Source organism: Peromyscus leucopus, chromosome 1 (assembly GCF_004664715.2).
Source record: "Peromyscus leucopus breed LL Stock chromosome 1, UCI_PerLeu_2.1, whole genome shotgun sequence".
Classification (NCBI taxonomy): domain Eukaryota; kingdom Metazoa; phylum Chordata; class Mammalia; order Rodentia; family Cricetidae; genus Peromyscus; species Peromyscus leucopus.
This window is the reverse complement of record NC_051063.1, coordinates 41592932-41615289: the sequence shown is the minus strand read 5'-3', so window position 1 is coordinate 41615289 and position 22358 is coordinate 41592932. Positions and strand designations below refer to the sequence as shown.

At 43.4% G+C, this 22358-nt stretch overlaps 2 protein-coding genes across 2 annotated transcripts; both read right to left on the bottom strand.

Moving 5' to 3' along the window:
- Positions 1 to 495: 495 nt before the first annotated feature.
- LOC114684570 (interferon-induced protein with tetratricopeptide repeats 1-like) lies at positions 496 to 6412 on the bottom strand. Its single transcript, XM_028859104.2, has 2 exons — positions 6226 to 6412; positions 496 to 2448 (listed from the first exon to the last, which is right to left on the bottom strand). The coding sequence occupies exons 1-2, from the start codon at positions 6228 to 6230 to the stop codon at positions 1341 to 1343; spliced, it is 1113 nt and encodes a 370-aa protein (XP_028714937.1). The 5' UTR covers positions 6231 to 6412; the 3' UTR covers positions 496 to 1340.
- A 7673-nt stretch (positions 6413 to 14085) lies between these two features.
- On the bottom strand, positions 14086 to 21982 carry LOC114684565 (interferon-induced protein with tetratricopeptide repeats 1-like). Its single transcript, XM_028859097.1, has 2 exons — positions 21810 to 21982; positions 14086 to 15621 (listed from the first exon to the last, which is right to left on the bottom strand). The coding sequence occupies exons 1-2, from the start codon at positions 21812 to 21814 to the stop codon at positions 14514 to 14516; spliced, it is 1113 nt and encodes a 370-aa protein (XP_028714930.1). The 5' UTR covers positions 21815 to 21982; the 3' UTR covers positions 14086 to 14513.
- Positions 21983 to 22358: the final 376 nt, after the last annotated feature.

Here is a 22358-nt window from a genome sequence, read left to right as displayed (position 1 = left end):
TCAAACTGCATGACCTCCTGCTGTCTCCCAATCATTCTCTCTCCAACCCACCTTTTGTTTCCTCAGTTGGTCTTCTTCAGCATCCATTGAGACTACTAGGGAGCAGTATTATGAATCCTGAGAGTTTTCCTATGCTTGAATGTAATAAACATGATTTTGGCTTATCAAAGAAACATCTATTAAAAATATCAGAGGTATTTCCCCAAATATCAAGTGAATGAACCCAAACCCATCCCGAGCATCATAATTCACAATGAAAAACAGCAGCTGTCAGGTAACAAGGCAGCATCAGTCACCCTTACTATCCCATGGTGTGGAGGATGAAATATAGCCTTCATCTTTATACAAACCCATTGCAGGGTTCATGTGCACAACTTTCTTTCCTGCCTGCAACTAGACTTCTGTTAGTTGATTCTGCTATCCCAAGTCCTCTTGAGGACACTGAAGGGATATCCTTTTCATTCTATCAACAAATCACACTGGAAGACTTTGTGATTCAGGGAATTTTACTGAATATAATTTATTTGAGGGTAAAATATCACATATAACACACTATCAATAGCACAGAAATCCTGCACAAATCTCCTTGTATCATCTTCTGTCTGTAAGGTCCTGGCAAGTTTCCCCTGCTTGGCTTTTCCCAAACTTAAGACTCTTATTAGCCAAGAATGATTCTGCAGTAAGGTGAGACTTCTCAGCTTTCAAACTCTCCCTTTTGCTCACTTGGTTTCCTCTGACACTGCACTGTACTAAGAGTATCTTCTGACCTACAGTAAAAGCTTCCTAGGAGAAGACCTCTTTGTCCAGGACACTGGCAGGCAGAGGATGGAAGACTTGCATTCCCAAGACACAGACATAAGGAAAAGATGTCCTAGGATCCTACAGCTCAAGGGAATGCAGACCAGCAGGGGCCAGTCCTGGTCAGTAAGTGAGCAGGTGCAGTGGGGTACAAGTTCCCTATAGACATCACAATGAGGGGTGAAAAAGGATGGAGAAAGAAACCGGGAAGGAGGCCGGGAACTCTCAGTTATGAGTACATTCACTTCCCAGATGTGAGCTGCATTCAGAACTCAGGGTTCATTTCCCCAGTGAGCCTCAGAGCCCTCTCATAGAATTGCAAGGCTTCCTTCCTATCCCCTTTCAGTTTGTGGACTAACCCAAGCAAGCAAGTGCTCTCCACAAGTCAGAACATTCTGGTGAACTCGTCTTGTGGCCACTTCCTCCAAAGCTTTGAGTAGTTTCCTCCAGACAAAGTTTTCTTCATTCAGACTAAGACCTGTTAAGTACTGGCTGATAGCCTCATCCTCTGATTTCCGATGAAAGTCTTGGTAACGGCCATATCATAAATGAATATCCTGCTCTTTGTGACACTCAAGATTCGTGTACAGTTCCTTCATGCTCTGGGCTTTCTGGAAATTTGCCTCTGCTTCTTCATGTTGGCCGATTTCTGCCTGAACTTCAGCCATGCAAACATAAGCCATCTCAAATCTGGGCCTGAGTTTCACAGCCTCTTGAAATTCAAGAATGGCCTGTTGTGCCGCCTGCCTTTGGGCCGGCTTATCGGTGGATGTCCTCAGTTGCATCACTTGTCTATGGTAGCAGAGCCCTAGTTGGTAATGCAGGTAGCCAGAGGCAGGTGACTCCTGCAAGGCCCTGTGTAGCAGAGGGAGAGCCTTGTCTATGCAGCCTTTCCTTCGGTAATACTTGGCTATAGAGCTAAATGTGTAGGGTTGGCAGGATGTGCTACTGAGGGCTTCTTCAATGTGTGTTTCTGCTTCAGCTGCTAATCCTATATCCTGAAGCTTCAGTGCAAGGTACACTTTAACATTTGGTTCTTCTGGATTTAACCTTAGAGCCTTTCTTAGGGGTTCTAGAGAGATATTCTTGTCATCAAAGTCTATGTGATAGGCTGCAACTGCATTGCCAAGGTTGTATTCAGGGTTTTCAGGATCCACTCTCAGAGCCATATGAAAGCAGGCGAAAGCTCGATGATAATCCTGTCTTCCACACTTCAGCAAGGCCCAGCCTTTCTCATATTCCATCTCGGCACACTCCATACTATAGCGGAAGGGACTGCCCAATTCCTTGCATGTGTTCTCTACTTTGTCCAGGTAGGTCTGGGTTTCTGCCAACCTGCCCATGTGGTAATGTACCCAGGCACAGTTGCTCCAGGTCAGCAGGCTTCTCTTGCCCACCTGCTCTCCCTGGATCAAGGCTTCTGCTTCTTTCAAGCTCTGCAGGGCTTCCTCGTGCTGGCCTTTCAGGTGTCTCACATAGGCCCTGAGGTTGAGCATCCCTACTTGGTTTTTGATGTCTAGGAACTCAAGGTTCTCAGAGATCCTCATTTCCAAATCAGGTATGTCAAGGTCTTCGAAAAACAGCACCCATGTGAAGTGACAATTCAGTTCAATCAATTTCTCCTTGACCTGATCACCTTCAGCATTCTCTCTGTGAGAAGGAAGCAGGTGATTTGTTATATGGCCCAAAAAATGCCAATTAACTCAAACCTAAACACATTTCACAACATCCTTTCTTATGTCCCGAAAGTCTGACCATTTTTTTCTATAGAATTTCTTGATTTATTATTGAATCAATTTCTCATCTTCATTTATTTGTACTGCCAGAGACCTCTTGTACATGCATGTTCATGTACCTGTACTTACAATCTCAGGTTGTATGTTAATCCTTTCAGTCAATATTGGACATTGACAAACAGATACAGGCACAAAAACATACATGTCAGTGTCCTTACCTGAGGCTTGGAACTCTAAAATTCTATTCCCCTTTTCCTTATGTTTTGAGGACTATATGTACAAGTTTATGCCACCAGAGCTGACATAGACAGGACCTGTCTGTGTGGTAAACCTGACTGTGGAGGAGAAGTCACTGGGGGTCTGCCTATTTCATCTCAGACACAAACAAGGAACTGTTATCCATAGGCTGATTCAGAACAAATGGACATGCTCTCTGCCTTGTGACACTGGGGATATGACTCTTCTGCAGGACTTTTATCTTTGGATGATGTATCTGGGGAACTTCTGGAGAGTAAGTCAACTTAGCTCTCCCCTCCTATGGTTACAAAGAATAAGTTATATTCCCACAATAAACCTTTCAGAAACCACCTACTGTGGAGCATTAACATCAGTTTCCTGTACTGTAAGAATGGAACATAAAACCACCATTGACTCCATGGAAGCTTTGTGTGACTGTGAGCTTTGGCACACTGAGTCCTGAATTAAAATTCACCTTAGTCTAGAAACCTTCTGTCCAACTCAAATCGTTTCCTTTTCATTTGACAAGTTTTCAATGCAGAACTCCCCTAAACATTATTGACTAGAGGACCATGTAGTGCATGGAACAGGAAAAGGACCATGACTGAAATGATGTGATGTTTGGTCAGCATAGTGTTTTCCACCTTTACCTCTAAAGAGTATAGATTCATGAAAAGCTTCCCAGTCAGTGCAAAACTCAGCTTTCTCCTTCATCGGGTTTTTCACTATGTACATCTTATACAAGTACAGTAGGAGAACAAGTGAGGAAACTGAGGTGGTTGCAATGACACATGGACAACTGTCATTCTTCCCCTTAATGATCTAAGCACTGGAACTGACATTCATCCGCTGATGTAGCCTCCTTCATCACCACTGCCTCCAGTTCCTGCTACCCTGGACAGGCACACCTCTAGCCTTAGTCTTCACACATTTTTTTAGCCGTTGGCAACTGGAAACTCTGTCTCTATCACTGTAATCAGTCATTGAAGAATGGTAATGTAGGTGTGAAATGACACACAAAAGGTTGTTGAATGTGTAGAAATCAGTCACTGCAACAGAGAAGGTGAGAGGAAGTTGGAGAAGGGTCCATTTTGCCCAAGGGATGCATAAAAGTTGTGCATAAACAATGAACACAGAAAACCTAAAATTATTCAAAAAAATACAAAATAATAGAATAATAACTTGTATTAATGGGGCAGGGTAGCATTCACATGGTTCATTATAAAGAATGGCCCACCATAGAAAAAAACTATTATCTACTAGTGTATTGAAGAAAATCTAGCCCTAGAAGGAGACCTGTCCTTGTGTCCTCAAGTTAGAGCTACTCTAGTGCTTATTAATAAAAACAAACCTAAAGCTAGGTATTGGGGTGAACCCTGAATGATCAGAGAAACAGAAAAAGCCACAGCCACCTCACCTTGCCAAATCCTCGGCTGATTTTATTTCCTCAGACTGGAAGCCTTGAGTACTCGTCCAAATAGATCTCAGCTGAACTGCTTTTCAAAAGCCTAAAAGCTTAACCAGCTCTAGCTCCTGGTCCTCATGTTTTATATACCTTTCTTCTTTCTGCCATCACTTCCTGGTATTAAAGGCATGAGTCACCATGCCTGGCTGTTTCCAGTGTGGCTTTGAACTCACAGAGATCTGGATAAATCTCTGCCTCAAAAGTGATAGGATTAAAGGCATGTGTACCATCATATTCTGGCCTCTATGTGTATCTTGTGGCTGTTATGTCCTCTGACCCCAGATAAGTTTATTAGGATGCACAATATATTGGGGGTCACAATATATCACCACAGCCCAGTGCTCTTATCCCTCTGCTCACTAGTCCCTTCTCATTTTCCAGAGTGCTGTTTTGTAATGAAATGTCTCTATCTCTGTTTCTAATCATGTGGCACTGATCCAGTTCATTGATGTTGGATACAAATACTTGGTTATTTCAAAAGTGCCCCGGGGAATGTTTCCCTATTGTGACTAGACTCGGGTCTTTACCTGTAATATTTAATGAGCCAGACTAGAAAGAAACAAAAGCATAAGAAGTTTCTGTCTTCTCAGTCTCAGTCTCTTCCTTTTTCTCTCTGTCTCTTTCTCTCTCTGAAATAACCAAATGCATGGTTATTCCTTCTTTTACAGAGCACTTAGAAATGATGGAGAGATTTCTATAGGCAGATTAATCATGACCTGGGGCATCAGATTCAATCCTGCTTTTCTTTGCTTTCCCTGCCTACAGCAGTGCACAGTGAATTAGAGATTGTGCCCACACCTTATGGGAAATAAAGGCATTGGCAGGGCAGCTAAAATCACCTGAAATCTGAACACCAGCTGTCCAGGAAGATCTGCCTAGTTGGGAGTTCACAAGGATCCTGCTGAGGACCTGTGTCCTGAGGGGGAGGCACATGAACTTGTGCATAAGTCCTTGAAGCAGGAAAGCTGAGCAGCACAGGGGCAACAACATTTGTGTGGACAACCTGGACAGAGAGCAGTCAGGATCCCACAGCCCTGTGGATGCTCAGGATCCCCTGTGAAGTTGGATATCTGCATCCTTTTTCATTCTGCAGGAAAGCCTTTGCAAACCAAATACTTAAGCACCTGGGTCACTGACTCTATGATAATAACCATCACCTGACAGGCCCTACAGACCTCTTCCCTCTACTTAGCTTGGCTCCATATTATTCTACTGTTGTGAACTCTGTATTCCATGTCACCATTCCCCAACAACTCTCAGCCGCCTCCATATTCATGTTCGATAGATGGTCTTATGTATAAATAAAGAAGAAGAATCCTCCAAGTCAACAGAAGCTCACTGTAGCAAAGATTCAGTACAAACACCTCCACTGACTGGCACTTTTAATCTGAATAGCAATTTCAAACGTAAAAACCCAGGGCCATTCACATGAATAAGACTCCACTGGGGGCCTAGTATTTCTTGAATATAAATAGTATATATTTCATATGCAGTGAATATATATGTTATATGTATTCACACAGAAACGGTGAACAGCATCTCAAGTGTTATCTCTGCTGGGTCCATCCCATGGACAATCAAGTGGAGTCAGGGGAAGGGGAAGGAGAACCCTCTAAGCAGCGACTCTCTTTGGGGGCTCTAAGTTGGTAGAGAGTTAACTTGTCCATTGCTGAACTTCTCCTTGGTAACTGTCTCTCTCTGTGAGATGAGCATGCTAAAGTCTGCCCAGGTGTTTCCAACTTCATGCTTGAGACAGCCTTTAAAACTAAAGCCAGCTTGCTGTCACCCATCCAGCCGCTACCAACAGCACACCCAATAAACAGAGTCCTTGGACACTCAGGGCAATTAGCATCCTTGTTCCCTTTTCAGTAGCAGAGAGAGAAGGCAGAAGACAGAACAAAGGAACAGAAGCAGACTCAGTCAGACCTGGACACAAGCAAATGTTTGTGTCCTGGGTTCACTCAAACTGCAGAGCAGGGAAATCCTTACCCCATGGTTGCTGTGAAGGTGGCAACAGTTCTCTGGGTTCTCACCAGGACAGGCTCCTCAGAATCCTGTCTTCTAACTCTGCTGTCTTGTGGACTTGCACAACAACTGGACTCTCAGAGAAGGGCTGGGAGACAGCTCTGTGAGCTGTGGTGTGTGTGTGCTTTTATAGTCACAGTAGGAAGCTGAAAGAGAAAGTGAAACTAAAGCCTGCAGGTTTCTCCTCAGGGAAACTGAGGGCAAACAGGTGTGGGCCTTCTCTCTCTCCTCTGAACCAATGGGAAGAGGGAATCTGAAACAGAGTGACATGTCAGTTCCATTCAATTATCAAGAGAGAGAGAGAGAGAGATCCATGGAACCAGGACCTATTGTTAGGTTATTAATGAAGGTGATGTGGACATGAAGACACAGACTGGCATCTCCACAAGCACCATTGTTCCTCAGTCAAAAGAACTGCACTTCTGCACTGTCTGCTTGGACCTGAACCACACTCATGGATTTGATGGCATGGCAAATGGGAATTTGGGGGATGGAAAGTCTCATCTGCAGGTGAGATCCCCTGCAGTCTGGAAGGGGTACATCCCAGGTAATTTGGTGTGTGGCTCTCCTTAGGAACTACTGTAGGTGTCATCATTCAAGTCCTCTTCCCTCTGCAGAGCTTCCCAGTCTCCCTGAGGCTTTAGGAGTTTACCCTTCATTAACCAGGCCAATTTCCCACAGCCTACAGTCATGGAGTCTTGCTTTCTGTTACCTTCTCCTGAGGTGTCTGTTTATTAAGGACTCTTGCTAACAGTCACAGCCGAATAAACAAGAGCCAAGCATGGAATCTCTAGAGAATGCTGTATTCACAGCCTTGATGCTATCCTATGCTAAAGGCTGAGACCAGTGTAGGAACTGCAGAAGGTGTGGCTCAGATCGGCCCAGGCCAAGGTCAAGTCCCTTAGTCTGTTGTCTTGTGCACTTGGTAACCTACTTTCACAGCCCTATAGTCTGCTTGCTTAGCCCGGCCATTCATTGCTGTGTCCCCAAATATAGCTCATCCTTCACTCTTCCAAATATAAAAATAAATATCACTGAAAGGGTCTCAAATATCTAACTCCATCTCCTGATAGAATGATAAACTCTCATGAATATTCCCTGACCAGAGAGTTTTATCCTTAAACCTCAATCAGCTGTCACCAGCGGGAGATGGGGGCTCCTTGACCACTTTCCCAGTGAAGTTTAATTATGAAGAAGATGGAGGAATGTGTCTGTGTGGTGGCTAGGTGTGTGACACAGTTTAAATGCTTTTTATAAAGTCTGCCTCCTGAGTTCAGTCACCAGAATGCTTGGTGTAGGGAGAAATAAATCTAGAGGGTTATACTGTGACCTTCACATTAAGTCATGACACATTTGCCGAGGGCCATGGCAGTATATGACAGGTGACAACCAGTGTTTGACAAGTCGACACAGCAGATGTGTAAGTCCCTAATGGGGAGTCTCACCGGGCAAACCGTGAGTACACTGGCTGTGGAAACAGGTCATTTTCTGTCTGTAAATTTCTCGGGTACCACTGGTATGCATCCCTAATAAGTACAGCTGTGGCATGCTTTCCATGGTGCTTTGGTAGTATGTTTTACATTTCTGGACACACATTTAGCTGTGAATTTGTGTTTAAGCTGTATACTTCTGATGAACAAAAATATTACCAGAGTATTCTTCTTACTGACACAGGAAAGTAACAGTGTTCTGTATCCATGACAGCCTCTAACTCATTGTCCAAGACTTTAGAACAAGTCCAAAACAGATTAATCTGCCCCTAGAGAGAATACACAAAGACTAAATTCAAGTGTTGTTTTTGCCACATCAAAGCCAGGGTGTTTACATCAAGACAGAATCTTGCAGTGGATCCATTTCTTCATGTCCCATGACCACACAGGGTTCAGCCAAATGTTTAATGTCTGGGATACCTCACCAACTTAGAGCTGCATTTATGGGTCAATGTGACATTACTATCCTAAGAGAAGATATGTGACTTATCTTGTTTTGTGAGAATGGGTAGGGCCCTGAAAATGTAACTTACACTTGTCCAAAGTTTGGTTGTGGAACAGCAGCAGCAGCAGCGATGTAGCAAAAGATGGCAATGTACAGCTATGTGACACCTGGTGCAGAATGTGAGTGAAGTGTGTGTGTGTGTGTGTGTGTGTGTGTGTGTGTGTGTGTGTGTGCTGAGTGAGGAAGATTCATGAGGAATGTGTGAGGGAGGGAGTGGGAGAAAGAGTGAGTGTATAACCTGTCAGAAGTCTGTGTGTGAGTGAGTGTGAGAGAGAGCTGTGTGAAGGAGCTGCTGCTATGTAGAGGAGCTGTGCCTAGGAACTGTGTAAAGGGCTGTCAGGGGAGAGAGCTGTGTAAATGAGATGTTCAGCTGTGGCTGTGTGGAGATTTGTAACTGTGTGGGGACAAGGAAGATGAAGCTGTGTAGAAAAGAGATGTAGAAGAGAAATGTATGAAAAGAGATATGTGTAGCCATGTGAAATATGTATGTATGTAAAGATATGTGGCTGTGTGCGGTATTGTGGAGATATGTAGCAGTGTGGAGACAGAAAGGGTCAGAGATCATTTCTTAAGATGAAGTAAAAGAGAAAGTTATCATCAGAAGGTACGTGTGTTTCCTTATTTCAACAGTCAGATATATTAAAATTTATTCCTATTTACCCTCAGATAGAAAAAGTTTCCTATCCCTCACTACTGTGAGACATTCTTTTTTTTTTTTTTTTTTTTTTTCGAGACAGGGTTTCTCTGTGTATCTTTGTGCCTTTCCTGGATCTCCCTCTGGAGACCAGGCTTGCCTTGAACTCACAAACATCTGCCTGCCTCTGCCTCTCGACTGCTGGGATTAAAGGCATGTGCACCACCAATGCCTGGCTGAGGCATTCCTTTTATTATGCTGCATGATTGTGGAATCTGGTCTTTAGGGGCAGCTGTTTCTGCTTTGACCTAGAAGCACTACCCCTAGTGAGGCTTCTGGTCACTACCACTCCTACCTATGACCTGCCCCTGGGTGGGGGCTGAGATGGGAGCCCTTAACACAGAAGATCTATATGGGCCAGCCCTTTTGTTTCTTTGTGATGCTGGATGCTGAAAGTCAGAGTTCTGCAGAGAATCCTGTTGGACTACACCTCACCTCTCCCAATCCTGTAACCAACCCCTTTTAGTGTCTGTAAGTTATTCCAAAATAAACCTCCTTTTAACTACATTGAGTTGCCTTGTTAAATCCCAACAATACTGGTCTCTCACAGTCATTGATACATAATGGTCGTCCCCCCCCCCAATCACAAACATTCACAAGCCTGTCACATACCTCAGAAACAGATGGGAACCATACATTTTAAAAACAGGATTGAAAGGACCAAGGTGAATAAGGGTCTTTACTCAAAATTGGCTTCTCCATGCATTGAGTTTGTCTCTCTTAGAGCCTTAGCTGAGTGTGAAACTGACTGTGAAAACTGTCTGCTCATCCAGTTACAGGACAACTGAGTGAAATCCAGAGAGTCCACATACAGCTCCTCTGAACCAGCCCTGTAACTGCCCTGCATAGAGCTCCTTAAACTGACCTTCAAGTGCATGGGAGTCACTCCAGCCTCTGCCCTACAGGAGATTCTCAGAAGCATGTTGAGCTCAGGACATGTTCTATTTCCTCTAAGCTACTCCATGTAGTATGTTTTTCAGGCTGTCCATTGTTAAAGGAGACTTCATTTTATAAGCCAAACTAGATTCCATTTTGAGGAGATGTCACCAACCTTTGATCCACTGGACTGAGCCCATAAGTGTACCAAAATGATTCTTTCTTTAACAGTTCTGTGCTGTATTTTCAAAAAGGTGAAACACAGAAGAACAGGAAGGTTTTCATTTTTCAATCCTTACCGGCATAGAGTGAGTGTTGTAATGAGGTCTGCTCACACTCTCCTACTAATTATCCTTGTTATCATTTCAGCTCCACAAAATTATCTCGCAGTTGGTAGAATGCGGCTTGTTGGGAAACATTCCCAATAACTAGTAGCCATCTGAAATATGTATGTATGTATAGACATGTGGCTGTGTGCGGTATTGTGGAGATATGTAGCAGTGTGGAGACAGAAAGAGTCAGAGATCATTTCTTAAGATGAAGTAAAAGAGAAAGTTATCATCAGAAGGCATGTGTGTTTCAGCTTCTAAAACATCATTGGCTCATGTTTGGGGTAAAAGACAACCCTCTGTGTAAAGCCTCATGTGAAAGCCAGTCATGTTTGAGCACAATACTTCCATGGAAATATATTGGAGGGTTTCATTTTCCAAGTCACTACAGTCCATGGCAAGCAGAGGACCAAAAGGGATTCTTCCCCTCTTTCTATAATGTGACATTGGTGCCGGTTCTGTGCAGTTCATGCTCAGGCTCAGACCAGTATTTCACCTCTTCCCTCTTTGTCTCTGTAATAAATGGAACCTAAAACTGGCCAAACAGTTTTAGGCTGAAAAGAAACAAATAGCTAACTGTATGTAGGTGCATGTGCCTACAACCATGTATTTTTTTATTACGTGTGTGTGTGTGTGTGTGTGTGTGTGTGTGTGTGTGTGTGTGTGTGTAATGCACAGAAAAGATATATGAGAAATGGAAAAAAATGAAACCTTTCCGGGTGGTTACAGCACCTGCTTTTAAACCCCGAATTTAGGAGGCAGAGACTGGCAGATCTTTTTGAATTGCAGGCCAGCCTGGTTGACAGCGTGAGATCCTGCAAAGGTGCAAAGCTACACAGAGAAACCCTATCTTGGGAAAAAAATGAAAAAAAAAAAAAATAAAAAAAAAAAAAAAAAAAAAAAAAAAAAAAATAAGAAGAAAATAAACCTTCAGGAAGTGATATGTCAGCATAGGCTATCAGACCCATCCCAGTTATCCAAAGCAACTGCATGAGACTGACCTTTTGTGAAAGGCCACATTAACTCTGCTAGCTACAATATTCCTGGCTCATTAGTGAGTGATTAGAATGGCCTGGCAGCTTTAAATCCTCACTACATGTTACAATCATTAGAGAACATCTAAATGAATTTTGCTTAGGCTTGTGGATAGCCCAACTGAACACACCCCAGGATCAGATTTAAAATCAGTTTTAAAACAATCAATCAAGCCAGGTGGTGGTGGCACATGCCTTTGATCACAGCACTCAATGAGCAGAGGCAGGCAGATCTCTGTGAGTTTGAGGCCAGCCTGCTCTACTGAGTGAGTTGCAGGACAGCCAGGACTGCTTCACAGGGAAATACCGTCTGAGAAAAAAAAATCAATCAAACAAACATATCAGAATCCTCAGGTGATTATGAGGTATACCTGTGTTTGAACCAGGGACTAAATGGTCCTAGGCATCCTCTATCAATTTGAAAATGCTTGACTGTTGATCTGGGACTCAGCTGAGGCTCCAGGCCATCTTTCAGGGTATGGTGAGGGGCCCCAGGTGCAGTATTTTTACATTGTACCTATTGTTCTTCGTGACTCTCTAGAGAAGAAGATGGCCAGTGTCTTCCTAATGCACAAGAAGACATGGGAAAAGAATGCAATTATGTGTGCTCTATTGACTCTATGGTGCAGAGAGATGTTAACACACGTCTCCTGACATGGTACATATATGTAGCATTAGGGAAGTCATTCCATACAAAATACCTATGACTTGTTCAAAGCCATCACTGTTCTTTAAAAATCTGTTATCTTATGCCTGCACAGAGTAGGCCTTAGTAGCCTGGCTGCCTATCACTTTAGGAACAAATCCAATAGCCAGAGGTTACTACCCACTCTACCCACAGCTTGAATTCAGTGTTCTGGTCCTTCTGTCACATTAGCATGCACTGGAGTAATTGCTGTGCCATTTTGGGAAATTATTGTTGAAGGAAAGCATGGCAGTGACTGTGGTGATCCCAGGATGATTTCCTGCTAAGGCCATAACAAGCATGGGCACATTATGGCCACTGATCGACATCCACTACCTGCTTCTCCATCTTTGCTATGGAGTTTTCAATGTTAGTCCACAGAAAGTCAGGTTTGTAGACATTTGTCCTACATTTGACCTACAGGTCACTATAGAACATTTGGAACAGTAGTGGTAACTAAGCACACACAATCTACATTTAATTAATAATAGGGACCGTATTAGTTGTAGCTTGATGCTCAAAAACATAATGCACAGTGATTTTCCTTAACTATTAATTTAATGTTTTTCACATGTATTTTGTGGGCTCTCCTTTCTCTCTCTCTCTCTCTCTCTCTCTCTCTCTCTCTCTCTCTCTCGCTGTCTCTTGCTCTCTGTCTCTGTCTCACTCTGTGTGTCTCTCTGTATCTCTCTCTGTGTCTCTCTGTCTGTGTATGTGTGTGTGTGTGTGTGTGTGTGTGTGTGTTGTGTCACCCATGCTTATTCCTTGCACAGCTGTGGAGGCCTCACCTCAACTTGCTTTAATTTCATCCATGCAAGTAGTGTGAATGGGAAGACTAGGATAACAAAAGGAGACTATACTCAGAGGGGATAAGGAAGACCAACGAAAACCCAAAAAGGCTGAAAGGACAGCTAAACAGCAGAAACAAAGAGAGAGGAGATGCAGAGGAAGGGGAAGGGTTCCTGAACATGGGCAGTGTGGGTCAGCAGACACAGAGCACTTGGGTGCATGCTGGGCTTGCTGAGCTCAGGATCTAGGAACCACAGGGTATTTTAATCAAGGGAGAATTTTAAGCATTAATGTTCTCTAGTTACGATCCTCCAGAATACAATTCTCATGGAGGTAAGTGAAGGGAACAAGACTTAGACATAATATGACACTCCAGGTGTGTGAAACATCCAGTGTCTGACCCACATATCATCCCTTGAAACACCTAGAAAAGGTGTGTCCTTGGGCAAGTGTGAAAATGCTCTCCAGGAAGAGAAGAGTCTGCCAAGTTCCCAGAACCCAGCTTCTGAATCAAACTGCATGACCTCCTGCTGTCTCCCAATCATTCTCTCTCCAACCCACCTTTTGTTTCCTCAGTTGTTCTTCTTCAGCATCCATTGAGACTACTAGGGAGCAGTATTATGAATCCTGAGAGTTTTCCTATGCTTGAATGTAATAAACATGATTTTGGCTTATCAAAGAAACATCTATTAAAAATATCAGAGGTATTTCCCCAAATATCAAGTGAATGAACCCAAACCCATCCCGAGCATCATAATTCACAATGAAAAACAGCAGCTGTCAGGTAACAAGGCAGCATCAGTCACCCTTACTATCCCATGGTGTGGAGGATGAAATATAGCCTTCATCTTTATACAAACCCATTGCAGGGTTCATGTGCACAACTTTCTTTCCTGCCTGCAACTAGACTTCTGTTAGTTGATTCTGCTATCCCAAGCCCTCTTGAGGACACTGAAGGGATATCCTTTTCATTCTATCAACAAATCACACTGGAAGACTTTGTGATTCAGGGAATTTTACTGAATATAATTTATTTGAGGGTAAAATATCACATATAACACACTATCAATAGCACAGAAATCCTGCACAAATCTCCTTGTATCATCTTCTGTCTGTAAGGTCCTGGCAAGTTTCCCCTGCTTGGCTTTTCCCAAACTTAAGACTCTTATTAGCCAAGAATGATTCTGCAGTAAGGTGAGACTTCTCAGCTTTCAAACTCTCCCTTTTGCTCACTTGGTTTCCTCTGACACTGCACTGTACTAAGAGTATCTTCTGACCTACAGTGAAAGCTTCCTAGGAGAAGACCTCTTTGTCCAGGACACTGGCAGGCAGAGGATGGAAGACTTGCATTCCCAAGACACAGACATAAGGAAAAGATGTCCTAGGATCCTACAGCTCAAGGAATGCAGACCAGCAGGGGCCAGTCCTGGTCAGTAAGTGAGCAGGTGCAGTGGGGTACAAGTTCCCTATAGACATCACAATGAGGGGTGAAAAAGAGGATGGAGAAAGAAACCGGGAAGGAGGCCGGAAACCCTCAGTTATGAGTACATTCACTTCCCAGATGTGAGCTGCATTCAGAACTCAGGGTTCATTTCCCCAGTGAGCCTCAGAGCCCTCTCATAGAATTGCAAGGCTTCCTTCCTATCCCCTTTCAGTTTGTGGACTAACCCAAGCAAGCAAGTGCTCTCCACAAGTCAGAACATTCTGGTGAACTCGTCTTGTGGCCACTTCCTCCAAAGCTTTGAGTAGTTTCCTCCAGACAAAGTTTCTTCATTCAGACTAAGACCTGTTAAGTACTGGCTGATAGCCTCATCCTCTGATTTCCGATGAAAGTCTTGGTAACGGCCATATCATAAATGAATATCCTGCTCTTTGTGACACTCAAGATTCGTGTACAGTTCCTTCATGCTCTGGGCTTTCTGGAAATTTGCCTCTGCTTCTTCATGTTGGCCGATTTCTGCCTGAACTTCAGCCATGCAAACATAAGCCATCTCAAATCTGGGCCTGAGTTTCACAGCCTCTTGAAATTCAAGAATGGCCTGTTGTGCCGCCTGCCTTTGGGCCGGCTTATCGGTGGATGTTCTCAGTTGCATCACTTGTCTATGGTAGCAGAGCCCTAGTTGGTAATGCAGGTAGCCAGAGGCAGGTGACGCCTGCAAGGCCCTGTGTAGCAGAGGGAGTGCCTTGTCTATGCAGCCTTTCCTTCGGTAATACTTGGCTATAGAGCTAAATGTGTAGGGTTGGCAGGATGTGCTACTGAGGGCTTCTTCAATGTGTGTTTCTGCTTCACCTGCTAATCCTATATCCTGAAGCTTCAGCGCAAGGTACACTTTAACATTTGGTTCTTCTGGATTTAACCTGACAGCCTTCCTTAGGGATTCTAGAGGGATATTATCGTCTTCAAAGTCTATGTGATAAGCTACAAGTGCATAGCCAAGGTTGTATTCGGGGTTTTCAGGCTCCATTGAAAGAGCCATTTCAAAGCAGGTCATGGCTCCTACATAATTCTGTCTTCCACACTTCAACAAGGCCCAGCCATGATCACAGACCATGTCGGAACACTCCATACTATAGCGGTCGGGACTGCCCAATTCCTTGCATGTGTTTTCCACCTTGTCCAGGTAGGTCTGGGCTTTTGCCAAGCTGCCCATGTAGTAATGCACCCAGGCACAGTTGCCCCAGGTCACCAAGCTTCTCTTGCCAAAATGCTCTTCCTGGATCATGGCTTCTGCTTCTTTCAAGCTCTGAAGTGCTTCCTCATCCTCTCCTTTCAGGTGTTTCACATAGGCCCTGAGGTTGAGCATCCTCACTGTGTTTTTGATGTCTAGGAATTCAAGCTCCTCAGAGATCCTCATTTCCAAATCAGGTATGTCAATGTCTTCCAAAAGCAGATGCCATGTGAAGTGACATCTCAGCTGAATCAGATTCTCCTTGACCAGATCACTGCCAGCATTCTCTCTGTGAGAAGGAAGCAGGTGATTGGTTATGTGAGAATTGGCCCCAAAATTGACAATTAACTCCAAGGTAAACACATTTTATCACATTCTTGCTTACTTCCTGAAAGACTGACAATTTTGTTCATTTAGAATTTCTTGATTATTTTAAATCAATCTCTCATCTTCATTTATTTGTACTGTCAGAGACTTCTTGTACATGCATGTACATGTACCTGTACTTACAATCTTAGGTTGTAAGTCAATCCTTTCAGTCAAGACTGGACATTGACAAACAGATACAGGCATACAAACATACATGTCAGAGTCCTTATCTGAGGTTTGGAACTCTAAAATTCTATTCCGCCTTTCCTTATGTCTTTGATGACTATGTGTACAAGTTTATGCCACCTGAGCTGACATAGACAGGACCTGTCTGTGTGGTAAACACTGACTGTGGAGGAGAAGTCATGGGGGTCTGCCTATTTCATCTCAGACACAAACAAGCAGCTGTTCTCCATGGGCTGATGCAGAACTAATGGACATGCTCTCTGCCTTGTGACTCTGGGGTTATGACCCTTCTCTAGAACTTTTATCTTTGGATGATGTAGCTGTGGAGCTTCTGGAGAATAAGTCAACTTTGCTCTCCCCACCTATGGTTACAAAGAATCCCTTTATTTTAAAGATGCTTATACAACTTCATACTTTTTCTTGTTTGTCTAAGGAGCAATACAAGTAGTTCCAAACTATGTATCACTCCTGTCTCAGAGAACCTCCTATAGAATCTAGTCAGTTAGCTTCAGGGTAGTAACCCAAAATCAAGCAGCTTGGAGACCAATCTGTGCTCAGAAGGCAAAAAGGCCCTTGGTCCTGTTGGTAGCTGTCTCTGCCAGAGACCAGAAATGCTATAGTGCTTAAACCAGCTGTCTTCACTTTTCACCTGGCCATGCCAAGAATAGTAGAATACAGGTGTGCTGTCCTCTTAGGTTTTACCCATAGCTGAGCACACTAGCATTGTGCCCATAAGTTTAGGCTAATGGAAACAGACAGCATCTAGACATCTCATGGATCAGTCAATTGGTCAGGCTTGCTCACCCATACCTCATGCCTCCATCCATGAATGTTATGAACAATGCACTATCGAAAATTGACAGCCACTCTCTTCCAGGTCACATTTTTACTAGTGGTTTTAAACCTTCCTAATCCTGTAGCCCTTTCGTACAGGTAAGCAACTTGTGGTGACTGCCAACCTTGAAATTTATCATTGCCACTTCATAACTATAATTTTGCTACCGTAATGAATCATAATATAAATATCTGTATGACTCCTCCAACTTTGTCTTCTTTCTTTCAGTGAAGTTCCCAATTATAATTCCAAAATAAATCTTTTGGAAACCACCTACTGTGGAGCATTAACATCAGTTTTGTATACTGTAAGAATGGAACATAAAACATCCATTAACTCCCTGGAAGCTTTGTGTGACTGTGAGCTTTGGCACACTTAGTCCTGAATTAAAATTCACCTTAGTCTAACTTAAATCCATTTCTTTTTCATTTGACTAGTTTTCAGTGTATAACTTCCCTAAACATTATTGACTTGAGGACCATGTAGTGCATGCAATAGGAAAAGGACTATGACTAGAATGATGTGAAGTTTGGTCAGGATTACATTTTCCTCCTTTACCTCTAAAAAGTATAGATTCATGGAAAGCTTCCCAGTCAGTGCAAAACTCAGCTTTCTCCTTTACACGGGTTCTTTCAATATGTACATCGTATACAAGTACAGTAGGAGAACAAGTGAGGAGATTGAGGTGGTTATCAAGAGAACCCTGTTGGACTATACCTCAACTCTCCCAGATCCTGTAAACAACCCCTATACTTGGATGTGAGTTACCCAAAAATAAACCTCCTTTTAAGTATATGTAGTTGTCATTGCATGAGTTGGCTGTTTGAAACCTGGAGCTTATGCAGGGACGCTTGGCTCAGTCTGGGAGGAGGGGACTGGACCTGCCTGGACTGAGTCTACCAGGTTGATCGCAGTCCTCGGGGGAGGCTTTGCCCTGGAGGAGGTGGGAATAGGAAGTGGGCTGGGGGTAAGGTAAGCGGGTGTGAGGGGGGAGAACAGGGGAACCCGTGGCTGATATGTAGAACTAAATTGTATTGTAAATAAAATAAAAGGAAAAAAAAAGTATATGGAGTTGCGTTGTTAAATCCCCACAATACTGGTCTCTCACAGTCATTGATACACATTGGTATACCCCCCCCCAATAACAAACATTCACAAGCCTGTCACATACCTCAGAAATGGATGAGAACAATGCATTTTAAAAGCATGGGATTGAAAAGATCAAGGTGAATAAGAGTCTTTACTCAAAATTGGCTTCTCTTTGCATTGAGTTTGCCTCTCTTTGAGCCATAGCTGAGTGTGAAACTGACTGTGACAACTGTCTGCTCATCTAGTTACAGGACAACTGAGCGAAATGCAGAGAGTCCACATACAGCCCCTCTGAACCAGCCCTGTAACTGCCCTGCATAGAGCTCCTTGAACTGACCTTCAAGTGCATGGGAGTCACTCCAGCCTCTGCCCTGCAGGCAGATTCTCAGAAATATGTTGAGCTCAGGACATGTTCTATTTCCTCTAAGCTACTCCATGTTGTAGGTTTTTCAGACTGTCCATTGTTAAAGGAGACTTCATTTTATAAGCCAAACTAGATTCCATTTTGAGGAGATGTCACCAAACTTTGATCCACAGGACGGAGCCCATAAGTATACCAAAACGATTCTTTCTTTAACAGTTCTGTGATGTATATCTTCACAAAGGTGAAACAGAGAAGAACAGGAAGGTTTTCATTTTTCAATCCTTAACTGCATAGAGTGAGTGTTGTCTGCTCACACTCTACTACTAATTATCCTTGTTATCATTTTAGCTCCACAGAATTATCCCACAGTGGGTAGAATGCTGCTTGTCGGGAAACATTCCTAATAACTAGGTCAGCTTATAAAATATCATTGACTCATGTTTGGGGTAAAAGACAACGCTCTGTGTACATGCATGTGAAAGCCAATCATGTTTGAGCACAATACTTCCATGGAAATATATTGGAGTGTTTCCTTTTTCCAATCACTACAGTCCATAGTAAGCAGAGGACCAAATGGATTCTTCCCCTACTCATATAATGTGACATTGGTGCCAGTTCTGTACTGTTCAAGCACAGGCTGGTATTTCACCTCTTCCCCCTTTGTCTCTGTAATAAACGGAACATTTTATGATGCTGGCCAAAGAGTTTTAGGAAGAGAAGAGACAATTAGCTAACTGTATATGGGTGCATGTGCCTACAACCATGTATTTTTGATTATGTGTGTGTGTGTGTGTGTGTGTGTGTGTGTGTGTGTGTTGTGTATGTTTGTGGAAAGCACAAAGAAGAGATCACTGAGAATGGGAAAATAAACCTTCAGGAAAGGATATGTCAGCATAGGCTTTCAGACCCATCTGTTATCCAAAGCAACTGCATGAGACTGACCTTTTGTGAAAGGCCATGGCACCTCTGCTAGCTGCAATATTCCTGGCTCAGTAGTGAGTGATTGGAATGGGCTGGCAGATTTAAATCCTCACTGCATGTTAGAATCATTAGAAAATATCTAAACGAATTTTGCTTAGGTTCGTGGATAGCCCAACAGAACACACCCCAGAATCAGATTTAAAATCAGTTTTAAAACAATCAATCAAGCCTGGTAGTGGTGGCACATGCCTTCATCACTGAACTCAGGGGCAGAGGCAGCCAGATTTCTGTGAGTTTGAGGCCAGCTTGGTCTACAGGTCAGTTGCAGGACAGCCAGGACTGCTTCACAGAGAAAAGCTGAGAAAAAAAAAAAAAAAAACCAAGTGGCTAAACATATATAAGAATTGTGGGTTAATTTAAATGTAAATCTAGTTAATAATAAGCCTGAGCTAATGGCCAAGCAGTTAGTTATTAATAATATTAAGCCTCTGTGTGACTGTTTTATAAAAGGCTGCAGGACAGTGGGTGAGAGAATTGTCCCGACTGTGGGTCACGCGGGACATAGGAAACTCCTGACTGCAATGAAGCTCATGGCCCAGTGTAGCAAGAATCTTAAAAGTTCTCATTAATAAAAACAAACCAGAGCCAGGTATTGGGGTGAACCCTGAATGATCAGAGATACAGAACAAGCCACAGCCACCTCACCTTGCCAATTCCTCAGCTGATCATGTTTCCTCAGATTGGAAGTCTCTGAGAACTCATCCAAATAGATCTCAGCTCAACTGCTGTTCAAAAGCCTTAAAGCTTAACCAGCTCTAGTTCCTGGTCCTCATGCCTCATATACATTTTTCTTTCTGCCATCACTTGCTGGGATTAAAGGCGTGAGTCACCATGCCTGGCTGTTTCCATTGTGGCTTTGATCTCACAGAGATCCAGATGAATCTCTGCCTCCCAAGTACTAGGATTAAAGGCATGTGTGTCACCATTTTCAGGCCTCTATGTCTATCTAGTGGCTGTTCTGTCCTCTGAACCCAGAAAAGTTTATTAAGATGCACAATATATTGGGGGTCACAATATATCACCACAGCCCAGTGCTCTTATTCCTCTGCTCACTAGTCCCTTCCCATTTTCCATAGTTCTGTTTTGTAATGAAATGTCTCTATTTCTGTTACTAATCATGGGACCCTGTTCCAGTTCATTGATGTTGGACACAAATACTTGGATATTTCAAAAGTGTCCCAGGGTTGGTTTCCCAATTGTGACTAGACTCAAGTCTTTACCTGTAATATGTGATGAGCCTGGATAGAAAGAATCAAAGGCTTAAGAAGTTTCTGTCCTCTCTATCTCTGCTTGTTTCTCTCTGTCTCTCTGAAATAACCAAATGCGTGGTTATTCCTTCTTTTACAGAGCACTTACAAATGATGGAGAGATTTCTATAGGCAGGTTAATCATGACCTGGGGCATCAGATTCAATCCTGCTTTTCTTTGCTTTCCCTGCCTACAGCAGTGCACAGTGAATTAGAGATTGTGCCCACACCTTATGGGAAATAAAGGCATTGGCAGCGCAGCTAAAATCACCTGAAATCTGAACACCAGCTGTCCAGGAAGATCTGCCTAGTTGGGAGGCTCACAAGGATCCTGCTGAGGACCTGTGCCCCAATGAGGAGGCACATGAACTTGTGCATAAGTCCTTGAAGCAGAAAAGCTGAGCAGAACAGAGGCAAAAGCCATTTGTGTGGGCAACCTGGACAGAAAGCAGCCAGGATTCTACAGCTCTGTGTTTGCTCAGGATCCTCTGTGAAGTTGGAGATCTCCTTCCTTTCTCATTCTGCAGGAAAGCCTTTGCAAACCAAATACTTAAGCATCTGGGTCACTGACTCTATAATGACCATCACCTGACAGGTCCTACAGCCTTTTGCACTCTACTTACTTCGGCTCCATATTTTTCTACCACTGTGAACTCTGTATTCTATTTCATCATCCCCCAGTAGCTCTCAGCCTCCTCCATATTCATATATGATAGATGATGCTATGTATAAGACAGAAGAATAATCCCCCAAGCCAAGAGATGCTCACTGTGGCAAAGAATCAGTGCAAACAACTCCACTGACTGGCACTTTTAATCCAAATGGCAATTTCAAACATAAAAACCCAGGGCCATTCACATGAATAAGACTCCACTGGGTGCCTAGTATTTCTTGAATATATATAGTATATATTGCATATGCAGTGAATATATGTTATATGTATTCACAGAGAAACCTTGAACAGCATCTCAATAGGTCCTTGTGGGATCTGATGGGTACATCCCAAGGAGAATGAAGGAGTGGTGTGAGGGGATTGGAAGGAGGACACTCTAAGCAGCTGCTCTCTTTGAGGGCTAAGTAGGTAGAGTGGTAACTTGTCCATTCCCGAAGTTCTCATTGGTAACTGTCTTTCTCTGTGAGATCAGCATGCTAAAGTCTCCCCAGGTGTTTCCAACTTCATGCTTGAGACAGCCTTAGAAACTAAAGCCAGCTTGCTGTCACCCAATCAGGCCCTGCCAACAGCACACCCATTAAACAGAGTCCTTGGACACTCAGGGCAATTAGCATCCTTGTTCCCTTTTCAGTAGTAGAAAGAGAAGGCAGAAGACAGAACAAAGTCAGACCTGGCCACAAGCAAATGTTTGAGTCCTGGGTTCACTCAAACTGCAGAGCAGGGAAATCCTTACCCCATGGTTGCTGTGAAGGTGGCAGCAGTTCTCTGGGTTCTCACCAGGACAGGCTCCTCAGAATCCTGTCTTCTAACTCTGCTGTCTTGTGGACTTGCACACCAACTGGACTCTCAGAGAAGGGCTGGGAGACAGCTCTGTGAGCTGTGGTGTGTGTGTGTGCTTTTATAGTCACAGTAAGAAGCTGAAAGAGAAAGTGAAACTAAAGCCTGCAGGTTTCTCCTCAGGGAAACTAAGGCCAAACAGGTGTGGGCCTTCTGCTCTGTCCTATGAACCAATAGGAAGAGGGAATCTGGAACAGACTGACATGTCATTTCCATACAGTTGTCCAGAGAGAGAGATCCCTAGCACCATGTCATGCTATTAGGATTTGATTGGAGGTGATGTGGAGATAAAGACCCAGTCTGGCATCTCCACAAGCATCATAGTTCCTCAGTCAAAAGAACCGCACTTCTGCACTGTCTCCTTGGACCTGAACCACACTCATGGGTTTGATGGCATGGCAGATGGGAATTTTGAGGATGGAGGTGTCCATATGCAGGTAAGATT